Raw genomic sequence first — 25,612 nt, forward strand, 5'->3', positions numbered from 1 at the left:
GCCTCAACACCCAGCTTCCTGCTGCCCTCCTGCACAGCTTCCCGGCAGCTCCCAAGCACCAGGAACTTCACCCACACCCTGTTTCCCCACAACATGAACACAGGTACAGGCACTGAACTCCTTCCTGCTCAGCTGTGCAGCCCTGAGTCCCTACAATGGGGCTGAGCAGCGTTCACAGACAGAACAGGCGGGATGTGCTATTGCCAGGACCACAGAAGCCCATCAGCTCCTCACAATAGAAGCCGAGCTTCTGAATACTGTCAATTAATCCCGCTTGTAAGTTCATTTTTTTTTTCCAGAAATTCTTGTTAACTTACTCATAGCTCTTGCAAAATTAGAATGATATTTCAAACCAGCTGTCATTCCTTAATTAGTCAGCCTGGAACAAGCACTCTCCATCCCCTACCAGGAAAGGCAGCGACAGCGACACAGTAACAATGGCTCTGAACAGACATTTCATGCTGCCCTACGGTCACGCTCAGCTGAATAAAGTCACTCCATGAACAGCCCGTCTCCATTCCCACTAACAGTAAATCAGCAGCTGCAACAAAGTGCATGAGCTGCTTTCCATGCTGCAGCATCCCATGTTCTTCCAATAGCCCTGCAAGAACTCCAAGCTTCCTTCAACTTGAACTTTCTTTTCTGCATGCAGTGCTTCCAGCCCTTGGATTTCCACCCTTCTGTGGGATGCAGGTGGACGTGGCGAAAGTCTTTTGCGGTGAAGAAAGAGATGCTGACAAGGAACATCATTATGTAAAGCTCATTTCCTTCAGAAATCTGATTCCAAAAAGTTCAAAAAAAATAAAAGCAATCATCAACGTTTCCAAAAGGGAAAAATATTGCAGGTATCAAAGAAACATTATAAATCAGTGTCAATCAAGATCCTCACATACCTGGTAGCAACTAAACTCTGGCATCTCCCCAGGATTTACAGTTCCACAGCCATGTAAACGTACAGCACTTCCATTTCCCTGCCAGGTCTCACTCCCTGAACCCAAGAGAAGAGGTTCCCAGCACAAAGCTATTTCGTCTTCTACCAGCTGTGCCAGCTACAGGCAGGTAGAGCTGAGAGCTCTGCACCAAGCTACTGCATTTGGAAGTGCTTTTAGACACTTAATCGACTGAACAGCAGCAGCACGATGCAGCTTTGTTCTTTAACCCAGTTTTAGTTCCAGTGCCGACAGAGCAATTACAGAGGTGATAGCAATAACCCTGGGAACTGGGACGAGACTCACAATCAGCTGCAGCAGCTCCCAGCCAGGAAAACAACATTGCTGAGACTCTCCAGTAACTCCTCCCTGCTGAAGGATGGATCTGTTTAGCCAAAACTAGACAGGAGCTGTGCTACCTTGAGAAATGGAAGAGCAGTATTACGGTGAAATGGAAAGCGGTGACCAACAGGAGCTTTCATTGCCCCAACGTTAGATCAGCAATTTGAATCTGAGACCAAGTAAGCCAAGTATTTCAAGTTCTCATTTCTGACAAAGTTCCCATTCACTGAAGGAATATTAGTTAAACTACGAAATGAACAAAACCAATCAAAGCAGTTTAGCTCTGATTTCCTTCAGCAAATCATGCCTACGTTTAGCCTTAGAGAAGTTGAAGAAATGACAGCAGTAACTACATACATACTTGGATACTCAGAAGTTGAACACAGAGGCTGAAGTTGGCTCCCCGCAGACTCACACTGCCTTCTGAAACCAGCTCTGCCAGGCAGAGACTGCTGAAGGCACTAATTATCAGCACCCAGGGGAGGAGAGGCATCCACCACCCAGCACGACAATGGGACCACATCAGGAAGGGGATGAGGAAGAAAAGCAGCATGAAATTTCTAACATCTGAAAGTGATGGCTGTGTCTCTCATGGATTCCTGCTTTTGAAATAGCCAGGAAGCCCCAGATGGCTTAAGAGTACTTTAAAATGAACACAAGTCCATCTTTAGGAAGTGACTGATCACTAATTTCTGATCCAGGAATCTGTTAAATGATGTTTATTAGAAACACCTTGACACTTGACATCTTTTAACTACTGAGAGCCCAAGCACTAAGTGAAGCAGGAGAACCACATAAAACATGCAGCAGCTCTTCTCACATCAAGGACAAAATCTCTTCTCCAAATCTGCAGAGGAATGCAAAATACTCTGATGGCTCTGAATTCCAGCTCAGAAATAGGCAGCCACTGAAATAACGTGCCTATGTTAACAACTGGAAAGACTCAGAACCTCAAAAAGATCTCTGCAAGTATAGCCAAAGGCTATTAGGGAGGAAGCACATAAAAGATTCTTGTATCAACAGAGTAATAAAAGGTTAGGAACAGTTACTGAGAGCAGGGCAACAAAGATGTCTGGCTTCACAGAGGAGATGGCCAACACCGCAGCTCCAGGTCTCGGCTCAGGATACCTATAATAAATGGGGCCATGCACCATCTCTTTTTGTCATTCACTGTTGTTCATTCTGATTTTCAACTTAGTCAGACAACTAAGCCCTACCTGCATGAAAACAGTCCCCTGAGATGAAAAGCAGACAGTGGAGCCCACAGCCAAATAATGTGCCAAATAAAAGAGATTCAGAAAACACATGATGGCAGAGAAAACTCTTCATCCACAGCTCCGTCGCTATAAAGCACTATGAAAACAAAGCTCTAAGGGTCAGTGAGTTCAACTTGAAGGGTTTCAAGTAGATTGAAAGTTGGTTCTGCTGATCACGGTCATACCTGTATCTGAGATCTGTACTAATTTCTTCTTTCAGCTTAAACTGAACTGTTTATGTAAGCATTAAGTAACCATACAAATCATGCTCAGTTCCGTTCAGTCCTCCCCTAGCAGCCAGGCTCCCCAGTTGCCAGGTAGTGCAGTTATTGCTGGAAGTTCAACTGAAAATATACTTGAAATACTGAGAGCGTACCAAGATCTAACAGCTGAAGGCAAAATTAGAAGGAAATCCTCGCACTGGAAATAAAGCATCGCTTTTATTAGCCTCTGAGTAACCACAGAAAGGTTTGCAAGAAGACTCAGTACCAGCAGATACCTTAAACACCAACAGGGTAACAGGGTGAGAACAAACACTTGTGAGAACAAACCCTGCTCGGAGCACAGCTCACAGGCTGAACATTAGATAAGGATACTTGATGCTTTTATGCTGCCGTTTGTACATCTCCCAGGGGCCTGATTTCCAGGAAGCTCTGCCTGATCAATAAGAGCTCCCAGTACCCAGCTGTTCTATCGCTGCTCAGAGATAGAAAAACCTCAACTGTCTCTGCACTTCAAGCGCTCTAGAACAGTTATTCTGAAGGTGAGAACACAAATGGCTACTAACAACAGGTTATCCTGATTAATCATGAATGCTTTCAGGACTGCAATTAGTACCAGTATTCCAACTCGGCTTCTAAAGTATCATTCTTTGCCTTACATCACTGCAAAATTAATTTGCTGTTCTTCAGTCAATACATGGTTGTGCATCTCTTAATATTTAGCACGTCTGATCCAACATTAAGTTAACTTCAGAAGTCAGTGTGGGGCGCAGTCAGTTTAGGCTGGAACAAGAGAAAACCCTGCTACTTCTGTCCAAACTACCAGCTGTTTTCCAGCACGCGTGTATTTTCACTCAATAGATGTTACTAGAAAAAAAAACATATAATTACTGCGATCCCAGGAGACACCAGTGTTTCCAGCAGCAGGTGTAATTGCTAACATTAGACAGGGAGGAGAATGCTTTTGATCTGTCAGATGATTTAAATTGCCTGAGCACTCCCCTATTTTTTTTTAATAATATGCAACAGCTTTGCACTTCTTAGGGCAGCGTTTACCCCACCAGGTACTAAGGGGATGGTGCCTAAAATGTTCCTTGTGTAACTGTCCCAAACACACCCTGATCCCATTTAATTTTCTGAGTGTCTGGAGCAAAGACTCGGTAACCAAAAGCTGCCTGCATCCATCACATCTTAACACGCTGTATGCATAAGGACAGAGAGCACTGAGTTGTGTAATTGTGGCTCAGATGAGTCAGCCCTGCACTGTTCTGAGCACCATAATGCAGGCTTGCCCAACACAGACATCAGGCAAACTGCTTCCCTGCACATAAGGATGAGAGCCCTGCAGAAGGGCAGGTGAGAGCCCACAGCCCCCACCAAGCAGCTCCTGCCCTCCAAACCCACGCATTAATTTAGGGCTTTCGCTCTCACTTCTATAGCTTAACTTTGCTACGCACTGATCGCATTTTCCTTTCAGCTGAAAAGTGGCTTTATCTTCAACCAGCTGGACTGCGCAGCGCTCTGCCAGCCCACTCAGAGGCTGAATTATACCTTCAGCTCACAAGCCCTGCCTGTTTTTAGCCGGGCACCCAGCCCTCCTTGGCAGGCTCTGTGCTGCATGCAGCCGGCTGCATTCCTGCCCACAGCAAAAACATCTCAGTGCTTTGCAGTGTGCTACAGAGCTCCGGCTTATTGCCGACACTGCTGAAAATCCCTCGAACTGTGGATGCTGGGAATCTCTGAACTAACTGAATTAAAAGCAGCTGAAGTTGTCAGAGCTTCCACTACATCACAGGCACTTGTCCTGAGCGGCCAGAGAACAAACCACACGCTCTCCTACACAACTCCCATCCCTCCTATAAGTTTTTCAGATTACAGGTGGGATGAGGAGCGTCTCAGAAGCAAATTTCAGATCTAGTTGGTAAGCAGGTCACCCTCAGACGCCTTCAGATTCATCCAAAATAAATCAGCCTATGTACAGATTAAGCATGTTTGCAATTTGGTTGCCTGCTGCAAAGCTAAAATACTCTGAGGGTTATTCCTGGATGCCCAGAGGGAATTTAGGTTCAGACTTCTGCTTCTGGATCCACGTGAAACCCACTCTTACCCAAATTTAGTTACCTCAGTGTGCCAGACAGCAGCTGAGCCCAGCTCCCAGCACAAAGGTGCCTAAAAAGCCATACAAAGAACACAAGTGGGCATCAAAGACTTCAGTCTATTAAAAGAACCTCAATCACCAAGTCATTCTTAAAAATCCAATTCTCCTCCCATCCCCACTGTCATATATATATTTATTTTATATTAGAATCGCCTGGGTTGAAAAGGACCACAATGATCATTTCAACTCCCCTGCTGTGTGCAGGGTCACCAACCAGCAGCCCAGGCTGCCCAGAGCCACATCCAGCCTGGCCTTGAATGCCTGCAGGGATGGGGCATCCTCAGCCTCCTTGGGCAACCTGTTCCAGTGCGTCACCACCCTCTGAGTGAAAAACTTCCTCCTAAGATCCAACTTAAACCTCCCCTGTCTCAGTTTAAAACCATTCCCTATTCCACCCTCATAAATAGCCATTCCCCCTCCTGTTTATACGCTCCTTCAAGTACTGGATGCCCACAATGAGGTCTCCCTGGAGCCTTCTCTTCGCCAAGCTAAACAAGCCCAGTTCCCTCAACCTTTCCTCACAGGAGAGCTGCTACACACACACCAAAGCACACAGAGCAACTCCCAGGAACCACAAGGCCACAGGATCAAGTTTGTTATCATGAAAGACTGACAAATGAGAATTTAAGGATCAGAAGTACGAGCTTCAACTGAACAATCAATCCTCTAAGCTCGCCTGCGTCATTTCCCTGTTTTTTCTAGGAGCAGACCTGGCACTTTCTTCTCCATCCCTCTGTTTTTAGTGGCCATCAGGATGATGGCCAGAACTTGTTCTCTGGCTTTTGCTCCTCCCCAGGGAGCAGGAGAACTGCAGCCACATTCTGCAGAGGATCCTACAGAGGCTTTTTCTTTCTGTAAGTTATGAAAACGTTACTCAAAAACACGGAGGAGTCTGAAACAGCAAAATCACAGAATGTGTTCAGTAACCTCAAGTATTTGTCTTCTGCAAAATACAAGTGTGGGAAGAAGCATTCTTGCACACAAGAAATTATAGAAGCTAGCACAATACAAATACTCCATAAAAATAAAGCCTCAAACCAGCCAGCGGCTCCAAGAAAGATTCCAGTACCATTCAAGAGCCATTGTAAGACCATGTTTTTCCTCCAAAGATGCACAGCAATGTACTTCCAATTTGGCAGCTAACGAAGCCATATTAATCCACAAAATCCTAACCACTCATTAATTGTATGAAACAAGCCTTAGCTTAATACCCAATTTCAGCGCATTTTTGACATTCAACCAAAAGCCCTGAGAAAGGCTTTTCTTAGAAAAAGGCCTTGGACTAGCTCTGGTTAAGAAAGAAGCCTTCAGCAATGAGAGATGCTAAAATCAAATCCTCATTTTGGTCCAGATCTCCACCCAGCCTTGCCTGGGCTTAGCCAAACACTACACTGAAGTGCCAGTTGTATCCAGGTATTAAAAGGAATGTGCAATCGCCTAATTGGGGTTTCACATGATTTATATAATGGAGGTCTAAATGCTCTTGACCTCCGAGGTCAGAACCACTTCTCCCTGCAACTTCAACATGCAGTTAATTAATAGCAGAAAGTCTCTGGTTTGAAGGGTCCACAGAAAGGGATTTGAGAGCAGGGGAAGATGTGCCCAGTGTCTCACATTCCGTTTTCCGAGGGATTGTTTTTCATCCATCACTTCAGCAATTCACTTTGTGTTACAGCACAGCACAGTGCAACGCTCCCACTGAGAGCTGGTGAAGTTTTACAGGATCCAAAAGGCAGCGTCGCAGCCAAAAGGAGTGTGTTGGGCAATGAGGCCCTGAAACCAAAGCTGGGACTGCTGCAGCAGGCCAAAAATTATCTCCTCTCTTTCTGAAGACATTGGAGTTTCACATCACTTCAGTAGGAAAACTGCTGTATATTTCTGAACAAAAAGAGAGCAGAGCAAAACTCTGGTTTTCAAATCTGGCTTAATATCTGTATATCAAGGAGCATGCGTCAACCTGAAGAATGATAACACTCAAGAACTCAAAAGGAAAGAGTTCAGCTCCAAAAGGTAAGAGTCCCTAAAAGCACCAATACAATGCCAAGCGTCAATTCAGGACTTACAACACCTCTTTGTAGCGAAGGGTTGCAAAATAGTCACATTTGCGATAGAAACATCCTACAGAACACTACAAAGTTTTGGTTCCAGTTCCTCCTTTCTCTGCTATATCACTTCTCCTATATTTGATATGTGGGTGTCTGGAAGATTGGCTCGGTACTGTTGGGTTCGTCAACTGCTGGCACATCCGCAACTGTGATTTATGTCCATTCTACCCATGAAAACCAAACCATGTATTTTAAGACTTTCCTGCACTGCAGCCACTAAGACCCTCCAGCATAAAGATCAGACACAAACAGAGGAGGCCCAGAGAAACCAGGGAACACCCTGCCTGCTAATCCCACGGGTCCTCACATCCCTGCACAGCGATGACTCTCCATGGGCAGTACTATTCACACTGCCACAATCACGACTAATGCTGCTATCAACACCGCAGCTCAATTCCCCACCAGTTTCCTGGCTGTGACCCTGTGACCCAAAACCTACCAGCACTGGGTGAAGGAGCTGAACAAATTTAATTTCCACTTTAGCAGGAAATTATTATTTCCTGTTAATCTGCAAATTCTTTGAAGGGAGGCAGAGCAGACATCTTCAAGGACAAGGACTGCATCAGACATGCATGGAATAGACCGCCTTGCATATCCTCTTCCCTGCTATGGCAGACTCCACTCCCTCCCAGCACAAGCACGGCATTATTAGTAGGCAGGCTGAAGAACATGGCAGTTTACTTCACAGATTTCTTCTCGCCCTAACAGGGGCAGGGAGCAAAAAACCCCCACTTTCCCAACAGAGGCAGAGGAAGCATGCACACAAAGGCGTGCCCAGCATCTCTGTGCACCAAGATGCAGGCTTCTGTAAGGGCTATCAGGAACAACAACTCCCACCCACTGCTTGTGAAATGCATCAGCCTCAGCACAACTGTGTTAGCTTTTCCGAGGAACATAAATTGATGCTTGAAGTGATGCTTATCTGTGGCAGATAGAAGCCATGGCTCGGGATTTGCTGAAGCAAGGTCTAGCATCTTCGGCTGATAGGTGAATCCATCATCAAGAAGCGTGCTTGCCTCCTTAGGGATCCCTCCCAGCCTGAGAGAAGGAAGATTGGGATCTCTAACAGCACCACAGAGAAACACCAGCAAAGGCAAGTTAGCAAGTGACTGACGAGGAGTGCATTCCTAAGCTCCCATTTCTGGTCCTACATTCAGAATTCTGCAGTGCGCAGCTTAGTGAAATATCACAAAGAGGGTCAAGGAACTACACATTCCTTCTGATCTCTATCACAGCCATAAAGATTACAGATTAGGCAGCTGATTTTTGAATACTAAAAGCTTCTGAAGAAAAAAACAGAGGTGAGAGAACTGCCCTGTAATTAACAGTCACTAGTCAAGTAACTTGAAACGCCTGCATTACACAGAAATACTTCAAGATGGGGGATCAGGAATTAAAACTTACAGACATTCAGTGCAAGTGTGAGGCCTCTGACATCAGGGAACACTTCTGCTTCTTAAAGAGGCTACAGAGGAAGAGCCCTGGTTCATAGCTCGATCTGAGCTCACTGGCTAACATTCAAAGTCATCCAGCAAGTAACCATCCTCTTCTGCTTGAAAATAAACACCATGAATTGACCCAATAAAGTGAAGGTCTCTCTTCTTGCCCCGACGAAGCAGCAGGCTTAGTTAATAATTAAAGTCATAAAACTGAAAGCACTCTGATACACAAAGGATGACTGAAAAAAGAGCTTATCGCAACACTTTCCTCTGGATAATAAATCATTCTTGGGAAAGAAAAAAAATCTCCCAGCACTTCATGTTTCCTCATCCTATGGGTGTCCAGCCCCCATCAGGGCTGTGCAGCAGGAAAGAAATGGGCATTAACCATCAGGTTCACAGACCCAGCATCATCTGACTGTACAACAGGTGCACTGAGCCACTATCCACAGCTTGAATCACAGGACACCATGCAGTCATCGAGGCTGGAAAAGCCCACTGTGATCCTCAAGCCCAGCCATCACATGAGAGCCCTCCACAAAGGCTGGGCTTGGCTCTACAGCTTTGTGTCTCAGAAAGAAGCTGTTTAAAGCACAGGGGCAAGCAGAAATATTTCAGAGATCGGTGAGAACACCGTGTTCCTTCCAAAAACAAAATAAAAAGGAATCAAATCTGCATTTCTTTTTAATGGACCTGTTGGACTGTTTCCAAGAAGGAACGGTAACAGTCCGACTGTTTTGAGGCAAAATACCAGAAAACACGTCAAAGAAATATTTGTAAATGATTTCAAACCTAAGAGGAGAAGGAAAGCAGTTGTCTGGCTATTACAACTCATTTTAACAGCTGCGGGGAGGAATAACATTTTGAGAAGGAGGCAGGCAGCACAGTGACAGGCCATTCATCACTCTCCCATTTGTGATTTTGCACACCGTAGAAAAAGGCTTTAACAGGACGCACCTACTGCACGCATTGTGATTTCAAGAGCCCTGCTTCGAGTCCGTGTCTGAATCTGTGCTGTGAAAACAACAGCACGGCAATAAAAAAAAATAAGATGCTGAAAGTTTTCACATCGATAAATCAATTCTTAGTTTTCAGATACAATCTTCTCCGGTTCTGGTTTCCATTTTTATACTTCCATCTGGTATCTGAATAGAAACGCCAACCACCAGAAACTCAAAATTAGTGAAGAATAACAAATAGAAGTGTTGGCAAGTTCATGTTAAATTGTATCTTAGCAATAAATAAATTCCATTTTCTCCCTTGTGCCCTCGCTCAGCTGTGATAGCACTGAGATTCCTTATCGCTAGAGAATCGTTTCCTTTGCAGAATATGCCATCATAAGGAAAAGAACATTGAAGCCCTAACGCTTCATAACGCCACTAGCAAATTGTAAGTTCCTCCAAGCAGTAATAAATTATGAATCGGTCAATTCAAAAGGCTCTTAAGGCATTTTTGCAAAGACAGCTTCCAGTTATGGGGAGTAAATCAATGCATTGCTGTTGTAATGTGCAAGCAGGAAGGGCTCTGGCAAGAACCACACCAATGTCACCTCCCTGTGGTGCACAGCCCTGGGACAGTGCTAAGGAAGCACGGGACACTGCAGACAACAGAGCAATGCCTGACAGACAACAAATAAAAAGGAGCAGCAAGGAAACCACGTTGGAGGGGTGTGAGTGGGGGAAGCAAGAAAGGGCACATTGGTAGGAACACTCGTGTAAGACACCAGCCTGCTTGCAGTCTTGCAGTCAAATTTGTACCAAAGACAGGATGAGAACAGCAGCTATTTGAATCCAAGAATGGGAAGGCCAACACCTTGTTACTAAACTGCTATTAAAGACAATTCAGTAGTCACAAATAAGCCCTCAGATTTTACAGTATTTTCAACAGGTAACTGGCATTCAGGACGTGCTTTTCCATGCAGTAACACCAGCCATGTTGTGGGGTTTTTTTAATTACGTATCTGTCCATTCATTAACAGGTCACAGTAAAAGGGCAAATATTCACAGAATGGTTTGGGTTGGAAAGGACCTCAAGGATCATTGACTCCAACTCCCTGCCTCGGGCAGGGCATCTGTCCAGAAAATCCCACTAAATAAGCAGGAATTTCTCTGCAAGAGAAAAGCACAGAATACAAAGTGTGACTCAACCTAAAGAATTAGAACATGGCCATCCAACCCACTGGCACCAGAGGACATCTGCTTAAATGCTACAGTTTGATTTTTAGAAGCACAGTTAGGTTTTAACCCAGATTTAAGACTAGGATTTCTTCTTCCTTTGGACCATTCACTACCCAGCCTATACACATAACACACAGATAACTGATACAACACTCTGATAGCTTCATGCCACTGAAGAGCTTCTCTATTCACCCCCTTATACTCACTATTAATCATCATTACTCTAATATTACTGATCACGTACCTCCAGGCAGACATGTCCTACCCATTTCTATTATTTCATAAGCTATGGAACAACGAAAGGCAAGTCACGGTGCCAAAAACAGAAAAATGGGGAAAGCAACTGGTGCCACTTCCACTTCCAAGTTCCCCACGGGGCTCATGAGTCACATGCCTGAAATGAGAACTCTTTTTTTAAATCCCTCACAGCTGCTTCTAAAAGACTGAAGAACTCTTAACCTTGGTTGTAGTCCTACAAAACGTCACTGCTGCACACACACATATGGGCCTTTATTTTGGAACAACATTATGAGCAGTGATGGCTACAGCTGGCTTTGTGAGCAGCCTGCTGAGCACAGCTCACCTTACCAAAACACTGTGTACTCAGCAGTACATTCACCAACACAGTTCTGTACTTCATCCTACCATCAATAATACCAAGTGAAGTCTGGAATACAGTGTGTTCAGCATCAATTCATCTAATGCTCAGCCTGGTCTGAGCTTACACCTGCTACGCTTCCATCTAACTACTACATACCTGTTCAAACTGTTAAAAGGCGCTTTAAGAAAAGCTGCTCAGAATAACACAGTTTGCCATTATTTCAATTCAGCGCTACTAAACAGTCCTCCCAGTTCCCAGATTGCTATTTGCAGACATGCACACCCTGACTGAAATCCAGATCCCACCCAGCCCCACACACAGCCCAGCAGCTTACCCCCCACTCACGGCCTGCAGTCACAAAACCAAGACCCTCAACCACCACCCAGAATCCTGTTACTCACAGCAGAACTGCTGCTATCTAGTTCTCAGGCCATCCCACACAGCTGCACATAAACCACATGCCCAAACTCCAAGGGCAGCTCCAGCCCTGTGCCCCACACATGATTACAAACACCTGCTGTTATCAGGGTTTGGCCATAATGCAGTATCCCATCCTGTAAAACTATTGTCCATCTATACATTTACCTTAGAAACTTTATTCCCCATCACTTAAAAACCATAAACATAAAACATTCCAACAGAAAAAGCGTATTTTAACACAAATCCTGATGTCTAATTTTGAAACTTAGAGCTGCATTTCGCGTGCAGACTGTTAGTCCCTAAGGCCAAGCATTCACATTGCCCCGTGTCTGAGTGGAAACTGACTGCAAACAGAGCTCACTTTGCTTACGTTCCCATTCACAAAAGCAGCTTCTCTCAAATGCTCATTTTGTTCACATGAAAGACCAAACCACCGAACAACACCGCTGTGTTACAGAAGTTACCAATATCAAATCATCGATACATCTGCTAAAAACAATGCATTCCGAAACACTGGGGGAAGCGCCACATAGACAATACACGTGTCCTGCATTTACTTTCCAAAGTAAATATTTTGGGAGCTCAAAACTGAGCTGGTATCAAAAATCTCACTGTTGTTATTTATCTTTTCCAATCCCTCCCACACCAGTAAAGCAACAGCAGCAGTTCTCCACCCCTAAGAGCCACCCCCATCCCCTGCTCCTTGCTTTCAGAAGCTGAATTGCTAAGGGACTCTGTGAACTGCCAAAGCTGCAGGGCTCCATGCTAACTGCCCTGCCTTCAACCACGAGCAGTGATAAACGTAAGGCTGTAAAAGCAGGGCTGTTCTTAGTAGAAAAAAATTAAAAGCTTATCCTTTCTAAATTAAATCACAAAAACATTACAGGCTTTTCAGTTCATTGCAATATAAGAGAAACGACAAAGCTCAGGATGTGTTGTGGGTTTTTTGTTGATGTTGTTGTTTTTTCTTTTTAATTAAATGAGAAAGCAAAACGTAGCAGGCAACATGCACAACTATGCTACTTATATCACAACTTCATAAACAGGCAATAGAACACAAAAGCTCACCACCCCCCAGAGAACCTCCTGTACAGAAAGCACTCTTAAGGTTCACTCCTACAATGCAGTTAAGTAGAAGATTTCAGAAAAAAAAAGGATGCACAAAAAACATTTAGCAGACTTTAACAATTCGATTAAACAGAGTCCTATGAGTTTAACAAAGTTCAACAGCATACGCATAACATTTACAACAAGAAAGAAGAAAGGCACCTGGAGACATCTGACACTGGGCATGCTCTGCAGGCATCTCAGTGCGCACATGCTCTCTACCAGGTTGGAGCAGCCTAGCCACAAAGACCTTGGCACAGAACACTGCAGGGTGACAAAAAGGAAGGAAGAGAAGAAGCAGTTAGATGCCACAACAAATCACTCAACGCAGGCAACTCATTAGTACGTTCACATGGGTACTTATCTACAGCATTTCTACGTTCATTGCAAGGTTAGTGGCCAAGGGTAAAATAACGACTGAAGATCCTTTGCAGGAAATAAGCCATCCCTTTGCCCTAATAAGGATAACAAACTGATTTGCCTCACCTGCAGCTGCGTGGCTGTGGTGCCTAGGTGCCCACTGAGCTCCCTCCCAGCAGTGCTCCAGCTGCAGCAGCTCAGCCATGCAGGGTAGCTGCCTGCTCAGCACTGGGACTGCCAGGCACTGCCTCCCCCACCCCCTGCCCCAGGTAAGAGGAGCACAGGAGCCCTTCATTAGGTGGCAGCTCTTCAGAACGCAGCCCTGGGGAGTTGGTGATGAAGGTCTGGCACCCCACGCTGTCTCAGCTTTCCCCATTTGTGCTTATTTGTTCTGACAGCAAAGCCCGCATTGACTCGTGAGGTTACAGCCAAGGTGTGGGACACCAACACAACCAAAAATAGTCATTTTTTTAAAAAGAGGAGCTACGCCTAAGTTCAGACTGCCAGCCCAAGCTCTGCTTAGTCAACATGCATGGTATCCTGATTAAATGGGTCACTGGGGGAAGAGCTGGTGTTATCAGTTAAAGGCATCCTGGCAGCCAAATTATAGCCCAACAGTATTTATGGCTCATCTCAGCATCCAAGCTGGGAAGAATCATGCTTAACTACTCAGTGCCACACTGGTAATGCTGGAAGTTGGGGAATGTTTTCAAACATGTTTCTCCGAAGCTGGAGAAATTCAATGCAGACTGAATCTCCAGACCTTTTATAGCTCCGTGGTATTATTTCCCAGCTCCTTTTAAGGATACAATAGCACACTACACAACCATCAGATAAAGTTCGAGAAAAGGATTCAATTACTACCAAGCAGTCACAGACCCAGCTCTGAAACCTGCCTTCCTGTAACTTTCACGTGGGCTTCCAAATTAGTTGTAACAAACACCAAATCGTTAAAAGGAAAAGGCACAGATGTCGAAGCTGAGAGCAGAATACCCACAGGTGAAGGCTGGAGGAAAGGAGTTAATTTGCCAGTAATGAGGGGAAGGAGGGAACCCAGAGCAGCTGAGGAAGGCAAAACCTTTTTGCAAATTTGATTTCATATCTTATGAAGAAAGCACAAGAAAACCTACGATTTTCACCTCCGTGCTAAAGAGAAATGAAAGCACAACCAGGACGAGGATGATCCCATCAGCACCAAAACCCACTTGATTTCTCTCCTCCAGTCCTACATAGGAAGGGTGCAGCTCCAAACGGATGTTCTGCACTATTGCACAGTAATGAGATCTTATGGACAGAAGTAAAAATAAAATTAATGCTTTTTTGGATTTTTTTTTCTTCAATAGTTTGTATTATTAAAAGGTTCTTTAAAGCTTAGAGAAATGTGATTTTCCATTAAGCTGCCAATTAACCCAGTATCTACAGCTACTTGATGTGACGTATCCTCAAATGAACCCTTGGAATTCAGTTTCCAGAACTGCTGTAGACAATCAGTGATATCAGCGCAACTATCTGAATTTCAACAAGACAGCAAAAAAAGGTTTTTATACCTTTAAAGTTCAAAGCACTCATCAGGTGGGACAGAGCACAGACAGTCTACTGCACTGACTTAAAAATGAGGTGGTAATGAGACTGCATTTGGTATTAGGAATGGCTCACACTAAATGAGCTCATTATGAAGAACTGAAGAGCAACGTGGGTAACCTGAGAATAACTTTGTAATTTAGTTCTTAACACATTAAACAAAGAAGCCATTTCCACACCAAGTCGAAGCCACACCACAAACCTCTCCACGGTATTAGGAAATCCTGAATAAAAGGATTCATAAAGAACACTGGATGCTTCAGTGCAGCAATGACATTGCACAATGCTACAGATTCTACTTCACACTCAAACAGCAATGTGCAAATATTTGTGGGTTTCCCTGACGTGTTATTTTCTTGACCCTGTCTGTATCGGTGCCGTCAGTCAGAAATATGAGCACAGTGCTGTATGAAGACTCCTACTTTTCGAGTAACACCCACCTGAGCTTCTGCCCTCACTTTCCACTTGCCTTGCAGCAGGTTCCCAGTGAGCTGCAGCACTATAAATAAAGACTGGGAACGGGAAAAGGAAGAGAAATTGCATGACTAAGTCCTTGCACAAGGCTCTGGTTCCAGAGAGGCTGGCTCCTACCCCAGCTCATCCCAGACAAAAGGCGGGTGGAAAAACAACTTCTGATATATTGAACTGCAGTAACTTAAAGGATAAGGGGTAAAAACAACCTCCTCAACCCCAAACACCTCAAAGGTTTTTCTTCACACAGGACTTCCCATATGTGCAAAGTGCTGTTTCATCAATCAAGGTAACACGTCCAGAGCATTTTTCATTCTGGTGCCTCTAAAATTAGCGTTTAGTTCCCAACTGAAACATTGCTGATTTCTGTCTTATGTAAAAGAAAAATAAGTAAAGAAATATTCTGTCATGCTCACTAAGTTAACTCTAGAAACAAACGTGGACTTAAGCTTGTGCTCCCAATGGAACTAATTGATCCGGTGATGGCAATGCTGCAATGTTACAGTTAAGGCAGCATTAATGACTAACCCTTATTAGCACAACTTCTATAAAGTACTGGAATTGTGACATTTCAACATTTCTCATCAAAATCACACTCTATTTATTTATACAGAGATAACCTGAGGCAGGTTTACACACTGGGGGAGTCCACTCTGAAAGCAAAGTCAGCCCTGCCCCTGCAATGCTTCTAGACAGGTCAAAAAAAGCTTGGAGGGAGTTACATTTTAATTACAGATAGAAATACAAGAAACACATTTGTCAAGAAGCACAGCTAACCAGATGAATTCACTCCTCCTGCAGTGACCTCCTGATCACACAGTTTACTACAAAATCCAAATCACTTAGAAGCTCCTAACAAATCATTCGGGCTCCCACGTCCTTAAGTGCTTTTCCCAACTTCCTCATGAAAACCAATCAGCTCCTCAGTGCTTCAGCTCTTGTTCTGCATTTCCAAAGAGCAAAGATTCAGACTGGGAAGGCCAGGCACAGCCAACAAACCTCAATCTTCCCTCTGAATTCTCTTTGGGCGTTCAGTTGTAAGAGACTTACATGCTATTCAAGATTTTCAATTTACTTTTGATTTAAGCCTGGACTAGCAGAACTGATGCTTCTTTCTTTCCATTAGTGCTTAACATTGATAAATTCGGGGAGTAACAGCTGTTACTTGAAATGCTCTGTCTGCGAACACACGCAGTGGCAGCCCATTTTAAGTGCTGCTGAAGGGGGATTCTGACACAAACTCTGACTTTCAGATGGGATGACTATAGAATTTTAATGTTCCCAAGGCAAATTTAATATCAAGCCCAGAACCTTCTCAAAAATCAGCATGAACCACAATAAGAGAAAAAACAGAAAGCAGTTAAGACTGTTCAAAGGCCTTCAGTATTATTTTACACTCAGCAGGGAAGAGCTGGCGACCACCCCCAGCCCTTTGGCTTGCTGGGATGTCATCTAGAACTTACCTGGCAGCTTTACCTGAAGTGATTCATTCAAAATACTGATAAGCAAAACAGTGCTGAACCAACTGGATGTTGGAACAAGTACCCTGAGTATTTGCAAGTGGAAAAGTAGAAGTGTCAAGGTATATTCGTCATTGTGAATAATTAATTGGAAGTAAAGTGTGTGGGCATGCACATAACACAAATAAGCACGTTCCACAAGTGACAGCCTGGCTTGGCACAGTCGTACATTCACTACGTTGCACATTTTGGCACACTTAGTATTTTTGCTGAGGTACTGTGAACCAAAGAGAATTTGTCAGACCAATAGCAAGGCTTTGCACTCTTCCTATTTTCATTTCAAAACCAAGTTGTCCCTTGAGAGATGTGGCGTGTTCACATGCGTCATACGAGTATGAACCGGTGCCATCACATCACTACCTTTCCACATACAAAATGCAATCTCACATCCAGTCTTGAGCGGCTGCTTTGGAAGGCTGAGCACCATCCCCACAATGCACAGAGCGCAACTCCTGTGCTTATCTGTTCTGCTTTAATGGCCACACTCCCAGGTCAAGCAGGCAGTCTCCGTACAAGAGATCTGGCTTCCTCTTGCATTGCTGGCTTTTGAAGAGCTATGGAAGTAAAAGGGAGTTTCTCAAAAATTAATGAAAGAGTAGCGAACTCGCTCGAACTTATATAACAATTTTGATTTTTCCTTTACTGTCAGCAGACCATTAAAAAAAAAAAACAAAAAAACACCAAGAAACCAATAGCTGAGTCACAACTCCATCAGAAAAATCTATTTAGATAAATGATTGCCATTCCAAAACCATCTCTGCTCAGCCTCCCAGCTGTCATTCAAGACCTGCACGTAAGATTCTCGCATTTGGGGAGAACACTAAGTGAGAATTCAGGAAGCTCAAAGCAAGACAAATGAGGAGAATTGATCTGAAAAATTGTTTTCCATTACCACGCAGTTCTTCTACATAGGGCAATGAATTCACAGAAGCGTGATCAACAATGCAGTCCCGCTCTGCTCCTGAAGATCAAAGTATGCGTTCGCTACAACAAAACGAATGCTACAAAAGGAACATGGATTCAGTGGAGAAAAGATTAAATGCATTTTTTTGTATACAGCAACACAACCTTACTCCGTTATCATTTATTCATCAGGATAAGACTAGTGAAATGCAGTAGCTCCTTTTCAGGAGGACACGGAAGATTACAAAGAAAATCCTAATACATTTGCAACATAGTTATTCTACGGTGTTAACTGAAATCACTCCGAATCTTCTGAAATACAGTATTTAAGTTAATCTTTATGTCCTTCAGACAAGCCATCCCAGTTGCAACAGTTTCAAAAGCTCAGAATTGTAACAGTCCTTGCTGCACTAGCACATCCTATGTTACACACAGGCCACCTCAGAAGAAAACTGGCTTTCCTTCCCTTATGCTGAAGGAGCAGAGGTGCTCCAGACATTCAGACATCAGCACACCTGCTAACAGTAAATCAGAAGCAGAGGGAAAAAAGCAGCTGCACAGACCTAGTGCTGCCAACTGAAATAGTGAAATCTTACAGTGAGTAAGCTACACGCTTCAAAACCTGTACATGAGGCTTATTAAGTTGGCTCTGACTCGTTTCTGTATTAAGTTATTAAGGATAAGGACTAGTGCAACCTAACAAATATTAACCTGATTTTAAAAAATCACATATGGGCAAAGTAGAGCGCACTTTAACTTGGAAGTGTTGAAGTACATGTGAAATCCAACCTTAGTGTGTGAGAAAATGCTGCAGTCACGTTCAGAGTTTGTGTTCCTCATGTTGCAGGGGAGTATTTCAGCAGCCTTTGAAAGGTGACTTGCACTTTGCTTTTAAAAATGTAGGACTCAAAACCTGGATGAGACCTAAGCCTGCGATGTGTGTACACTTACATCTGTGCTCAGCTTAGCTTTCTGAATGGCTCTGACAGGACTGTTCCACGTTCCAAGCAGTTCAGCAGTTCCTATAATACTGAATACCAGCACACTGGGGATCTTAATCAGCAGGAGTACACATTACAGCTTCTCCTTCCCTCCCCCCAGCGCATGTTAATTATTTTCTCATTTCAGTTCTCATCGTTAGAGATGTCAACATCAGTCCTGTCTCCCAATTCTCTCATTTTAGAGAAGGGCACACACTCAGGGCAGCAAATGCTCCAGGAGGTTTTACTGCAGTGTAACTCTGAGGTGAGGGATGGCCTGATGGGGTAGGAGAGACTGCAAGAAATGTGTCAGATTGAGGATTAAACCTCAGAGTTTAATCAGGGTTTCTGTAGACTGAACTAAGAAGCACATCCAGGACTTCTTCACCCCAACCTAATTCAACTACTCAAAAACTCAAGCCTGGAAACAACAGTATCCCGTGCACAAGCAATTCATTATGTGTGCTTTCATCTACTAAATGCAAGTACAATTTTTGCAGAAAATACCATACCAGCAAAAGAAACACACAGCTAAAATAATAAGTATCAGCTGCACCTACAAGAGTTTCTCCTATGGTATATTAAATATTGAGGCCTTAACATTTGTTTTAATAGCTGTCTACAGAGGAGAGCACTCAAGCGGCTTAGTGTTATTGCTATTAATATCAAAAGGAATTGAGGTGTACCTGCTTCACATTAGCTTTAGAAATGAGTTGACAAGTTCATTAAAGCACTAATTCACAACAGAGCTGGGCCTTAGGAGAGGGGCTCACCTTCCCACCAGACATTCAAGGTACAACATCCTTCTCTATCAACCAGCAATCTCACTTTCCCTCTTAACACACGCAGATACCTCCCAAACTTATCTGAGACTCCACACTGCAGCCCTTCACAGTCTTTTCAAAGTCTCAGAGCAACAGGACTCATAACACACCCACAGTGCTACTCTGAAACAAACCTGCTGCGGCTCTGCAGCACCTCCTCAGAACTGCTTTGAGAACCATCAGTAACAGAACCTGAAGCTGAAACCTCCCTGAGGATTTAAAATGCTGATTCCAAGTGCTGCCCAGAACAGAACTTCAAATGGTATTTCAGCAGGACAAAGCTACTGAAATTCATCACACAAATGAGTGGAGAAGTCCTCTGCATTTCCAATGAACTCGTGAGAAAATACAGCCAGAAATCAAAGCAGATAGCTGCCACTTTCTGAACCGGTCATTGATGAGGCTGCCTCCTCCTTCCAGAAGCAAGATCTGGGAAGTGTTTGCTTAATGCCCCTTTATCTGTAGATACTGCTGTCTAGTATCTACCCCACGTTCCTAGGCCTGGCCTTCAGAGATCAGCAGCATCCTAACAATGCACAGCTGTCTGCTCTGAACACTAAGCTCACACCGGCAGCTAATTGCTGTGTTCTGCTATCTGAGGGACATCGAGCAGTTAAAGCGGGTACTGAATTTGCGGACAAACTCATCTAAGCAGAAGCAGCAGGATATAGTACAGGGTGACTGCTTACCTGAAACCTTGTTTCTGCGCTTCAGATCCACCAATCCAGAATGAAAGGGGATTCGAATGGGCTTTCCTTCTTTTCTGTTAAAAGAGAGCAGCCAATCATCTTCAGCTTGGTGTATCTATCCTTGCTTGAATGAAATCCCAATTATGCACTGCTAGCGCTGTTAGGGCCAATACACCTTACCGGTAACACCTGTGTTAGTGGGGCATTGGATTGGTGGATCTAAGACAAAGAAATGGACTCACAGACAACAAATTGCTCTTTCCCGTGTTATAAATGAATGAATCCTAAACAAACTGTTTTGGGGCAACAGCTCACTTTGCAAAGATCAAGACTGTGCTGCTAATGGTGATATAACCACCGTAGCTTCATCCACCTGCTTACACCTGACAAACACTGTGTGCACTGACAGGCTGGGAGTCCGTGGCTCCAGCAACAAGCTTACAGTAGGAAACATTGCCTCTGAAGTAGCTCTAACTGCAACCTAAGAGAAAACCAAGCCTGTGGAAGTTCCAGCTACACCCGTAACAGAATAATGAGAACCTACCCTAAGCAGACCAGGCTGTGTGACTCCCAGCCAGACCTTTCTACAAGTCTGAGACAGACAACAGAATGATTTCCTGTAACACCAGCCAGAAACAGCAGAAGCATTTTCTAGAACGCATCACTGCACTGCTCACAGAGCAATGTGCTACCACCATCTCCCATGGTGACCCTTCCAATCCAATCCTTGTACACCAGCAAAGGAGCATCTTCAGTGTGGGATGATTTTTTGCCTCGTGATCCTTTGTAAAGCAGGCAGCAACCACAGGGCAACATACACTTCAAAGGCAAAGCAGGGCTGTAAGTCTAATACCACATCCAATACATGAATACTGCCAAGTAAAGCAATAAGATGTCAAGGCACATGACTCAGAACTGTAAGAGTACAATATAGCTCAGCCAGCTATCAAAATTATATAAATGTACTGATTTGCTAAGTCACAACAGAGCCAGCAGGATGTCAGCAGCAGAAGCAGGAAGGCATTCCTTACAAGAATTGGAGTGTGACAGCACAGGTCTGATTTTCTCCTGGATGCTCCTCCCCATCAAGGAGTGATGGAGACAACATAAATATCGAGTTTCCCTGGCTAGTCCTTTGGTGCCAAGACAGAATCGCTTAAAAGATCTCCTATCAAATACAAGCTGTAATTGGAGCTTAAGTTTTGCAAACAGATTCTGAGTATAGGCTTTCCAAGAGCCGCATGCGTTATTGTCTGAAATGCTTCAATTGGTGTGACTTAAAAAGGCAGAAGATCGAAACAGCACATCAGTGTGCAAGCCATCCTGTACACACACCTCCCCAGGAGGCACACGGAGCAGGATGTACACGGCTTTTGTGCCAAAATTCCACACGCTGGAACCTCTCAGCAGCACAAAACAGAACACAGCCCGGCCAGACCACGCACAGCTCGCTGCCTTAGCCAGGCCAATGAAGGAAACAAAACCTGGCCACGTTGCACAGCCAAGAGTTGAGCCCAAAAGATTTATGCCAGTTTACACAGAAAGCACAATGGTTCCCTCCTATTCCTATACCAAGCAGGTACCTACCTACATCTTAGAAATCAGTCTACATTTGTACAGGAGTGAGCCCAGGATGTGGAACTACTCCACAATTACCTCTAAACACTTTGGGTTTGCAGGCCACAGGTACAGGGATGCAACTCCTATGGGGACCTGTTTCAGTAAAGCAATGAAGAAACATCGACCTCCCTCCAAGCAGTGCCATTACTTAGTTACCCTGTTTGAGAAATGAATTAATTTTCCAAAAGGAGACTCCCCTTTTTATTATTAAAGCACAACAAGTATTGCAATATTGCATTATTTGGTCTGGGTCATTCACCACTCGTACTGGGAAATGCATGGAAGTAGCACAGGAAAATGGAGCAGGCTGTCAGATGTCACCCCACTGAGCTCATAAATACACCAACAAACTGGAGAAGGAGGGGATTTTCCAGAAAAACTGGATTTGCTGTGAATAACGAAGTACTATCAGTACCATGGAAATCAAGCTGTGAAATCAGATTATGCAACAAACAGTGGCAGTAGGATAAAGAAAACATCACCAGAGAAAAAAAGCTAGAATGTAAGTAACTGTTATTAATCAGCATTAGTTTAAACAACTCAGTACAGATCCTCGTTTCCTTTCCATTTCTCCTCTCCCTGGCAATAGCAGCAGCTCATTGCAGAGCAGCCCTCTTACAGCCATGGCCTCTCATTCTCTCCCACACACCATTCCTGTCTCACTGGCCCATTCTCTGCACCATCCATTTCATGTGAAGCCCATCTCGCTTTTCACCCTGCTGCACAAGCACTCAAAGCAGCACAGGAAGATGAAACTGAAAATGCTAACGCTATGCTGACCTCTAAACTGCACAGCAATAAAACGTAACGCATCAAAAGCCATACATCAAGTTGATTTAACAAGCAGCGAAGGTGTTTCACAAAATCACACAAAATGAAAAGGTACATCCATCCTGCAGAGAAACGTCCCCGGGCCTCTCTCAGGGCACAGCTTGGAAGAAGACAGCTCCGTTTGTTTTGTTGAGATGATGGTGCAACGCTCATTGGTGAGCCAAACTTTAACACCCAACAACTCTCCCCAAGGGACAGACACAGCCTGCATGGCCTGAAATGCACCAATGCCATACGTGCACCCTAAGAGTTCCCATAGGAGCACCCATGAGCAGGTCAGGGGGCTGGGCTGGCACATGCCTGCATGTAGGTACCATCCCACACTGCCATTAACACACTGGGTTTCTCAGCATGATTCAGGGCCTGTGCAATTGCAGTGCAGTGCCCTGGAGCTCCCTGGGGATGCTCACAGGGGCTGGAGGTCACACGTGCTTCTCAGGCACCAAGGCAGCTCTGACTGCTGCTTCTTATGCACTCACTGCTATTGCAGAGGCTGGCAAATCGAGTCATGTTAGATAATTTAACTGAAATGAGGCAAAAATAATCCCAAATGAGATTTAAAAGGCTTTGGTGAAATGCCAGCATTGAGCTTCCTTAAAAAACTGCAAGCTTCCCTCAGAAAGAATTTAAAGATACTTAGGTTGAGAATTCTCCCTGCAAATGGAGCATCTGCAGTTCTCCTTTGCTCAAATAGACAGTAGCTGTTGCCATCCAAACCAGCACCTCAGCTGGCTTTTCTCGCTTCTACCTGCACTGAGCATCTTTGTACTCATCCAGGCCCTTCTTCCCTTGGTAACCAGTTCCCCACTCAGCCTATTGTTCCACTGAGCCCTTCCCAAAAGATACAGCTCTCCACACTTCTCTGGCTATTTCTCTCATTTCTCCATAGCTCTGCTGGCTTTAAATTCAGTTACCCAGCTCTAATTCATTTCCTTAAGCTCTTCCTTCCCGCTCTGTACTGTTGCCAAAGTCACATAAATCTATTCACTTTACGCTATCATCCCTCCTCTTACGGGCACTGTGAAACGTGACTGTCAGTCCGATGACCTCTGCAGCAGTGCAGATCTTACATCTGCTGCCCCAAAGGCTCTTCTGCAAGCAACCTCACCACGTCAGACACCTGCCCTCAACCATTTCCCTTTCTGCCCCCAACTGATGTGATGGCTGCACACTCACATGTCTGCCACGCAACTCAGAACGCTGCTCATTTAGCTAACAAATAAAGGGAACTGTAAGGCATAGCCTGCTATCCCAGAAAAGAAAGCACATTAACTAGTTAATAAACAGGTCTCCAAAGATCCTGCTGGCTCCCCAAGGGCTCCCAGGCTTTGATTAAGAGCAAAACAGCCACTGGAGCAAGAACAGTGCCTGCTTTGTTCCAGATGCAAATACAACCATCGCCCAGTCCATCACTATCTCTATCACAAGAGCAAACTCTCTGATGGATTCCTCCTTTAAGGATTCCTCCTTTAAGGATTCCTCCAAGAACATTTGGAAAAATCTGAACAAAATGCAACTGCCTGCTTGGCATGCACTGATTGAGGGAGGGGAGAAACAAAGCAGAACGTTATAGGCCTATGGAGACACATCCAGCTGTTGTATGTGTGTTTCCAACCAGAACGCTCAGGTTTGTTTTGCACTGTAAAGCTTCAGTTTGGGGGCATGTCCAGCCACAGTGAGCCAGGGAATCCTGTGTAGCACCAGCACCATCTACACAAGTTGCTGCTGATAATGGTCCTGTGAGAAACACTTTGCTCTGAGATGTTGTTACCTTGTGAGTATGAAGACCTGCAGCTCCCATCAAAGTTCTGCCAGGAGAAACTGAAAGACTTTTGGCAACATACTGAATGTTGAAGTTCTTCACTTCTATTATTTACGGAGGCACTTAAACACTGGACAACGTAATGAGAGAGACATTCTAGACAACAAAGGTGCCACATGAAGGAGAATATTTTCCATATATGTAACTTTAAGATACAAGTTCCAACGCAATGTAAACAAGCACATGGTGGTGGTGCTGCTGAGCACAGCGCCCCATCCCACACATTTCACAAATCATTTGTTGTCAGTATTTCACCTTCAGAAAGTCCAATCCTTTAGAAGAGCACAAAGGTAATTGTGATTTGATTTCACAGAGAAAACCAAAACCAGGCAAAGAACGAGCCCTTTCCATCCTTTTGGCATCCCTCCATCTGTTCTGGATTACCTCCTTACTCCTCATTGCCAATCGTTCACCCGCTCACACAGTGCATCCAATGGACACAGCACCCCCCGAGTGCCAGCACAGGGCCAAGTACCATATCCCATGTACAACTGAAAGCTATGGCAAGTCCTAACTACATCACCTGCTCATCGCTGTTAAAAGGCTAACGATGTGATTTCCAGAGCTAGAACATAATAGCTAAAGCCTCCAGCTGCCCTAAGATGGCAACTTCAGAACACGAGCTAGAACTTCATACAGCAAATAGAAGTTGTCACTCTGAAGCCTTAAGATATTTCTCTTAAATTTCAGCTTTAAAAATAGACCGGGGTTATTTCTATGACTGGTTTTTCCTTAAATAAATGCAAATGATCCATCCAGCGCAGGAAAAGTTGAGTGTTAGAACACCCTGTTCTCTGACTTTATGCAACTAACGTGTTGATACATTATCTCTGGTTTATCAGCTACTCAGAACTCCTGCATCATCCATCTGCACCTGCAGTACTGAGGACTCAGCCCTGGCAATGGAAGGCACTGAGCAAGCACCCAAAGGGCTGCAAATACAGCCTGCTGGATCAATGGGAGGCTGGAACAGTAAGCAAGCAGCCATTCTTCTTCCTGACAATAACACTCATGAACAGAGGAGCATCCCATCAGGTTTTGCACCTTCATCTCTGGCTTTGCAATGTTTAATGCTGCTATTAACAACGAGAGGCTGCACAGAACACTGTGATTGCTGGCTGAAAACTGCCAACACAACTTCTGCTCTCTTTGTTTCAAACCTTCCATGGAATCTCATCTGCCACCACAGCAGAGCACAGAACCCTTGTGGCAGGGCTTCATTTCAATGGGCTTTTGGTGACTCCAGGGAAGCATTT

General features: G+C 44.4%; 1 protein-coding gene across 12 annotated transcripts in view; it reads right to left on the reverse strand.

Annotated features, from left to right (window-relative positions):
- Positions 1-25,612, reverse strand: part of FBXW11 (F-box and WD repeat domain containing 11) — a 52,136-nt gene that overhangs the window by 25,210 nt on the left and 1,314 nt on the right. Inside the window, exons 2-5 of one of the 12 annotated variants that reach the window (XM_085518954.1) lie at positions 20,084-20,157; positions 17,580-17,688; positions 14,246-14,399; positions 12,918-13,019 (exon numbers count right to left, since the gene is read on the reverse strand). The exons of 1 other annotated variant lie outside the window; for it this stretch is intronic. In XM_085518954.1, coding sequence (XP_085375080.1) covers positions 12,918-12,968 — 51 coding nt within the window. In that variant the 5' untranslated portion in view covers positions 12,969-13,019; positions 14,246-14,399; positions 17,580-17,688; positions 20,084-20,157. Of the gene's footprint in view, positions 1-893; positions 1,039-12,917; positions 13,020-14,245; positions 14,400-17,579; positions 17,689-20,083; positions 20,158-25,612 lie in introns of those variants that run through there. 10 more of the 12 variants (XM_085518952.1, XM_085518951.1, XM_015876272.3 and 7 more) reach the window with 10 other exon arrangements.

Source organism: Coturnix japonica, chromosome 18 (genome assembly GCF_054131305.1).
Source record: "Coturnix japonica strain WE chromosome 18, WE-NBRP24, whole genome shotgun sequence".
Classification (NCBI taxonomy): Eukaryota; Metazoa; Chordata; class Aves; order Galliformes; family Phasianidae; genus Coturnix; species Coturnix japonica.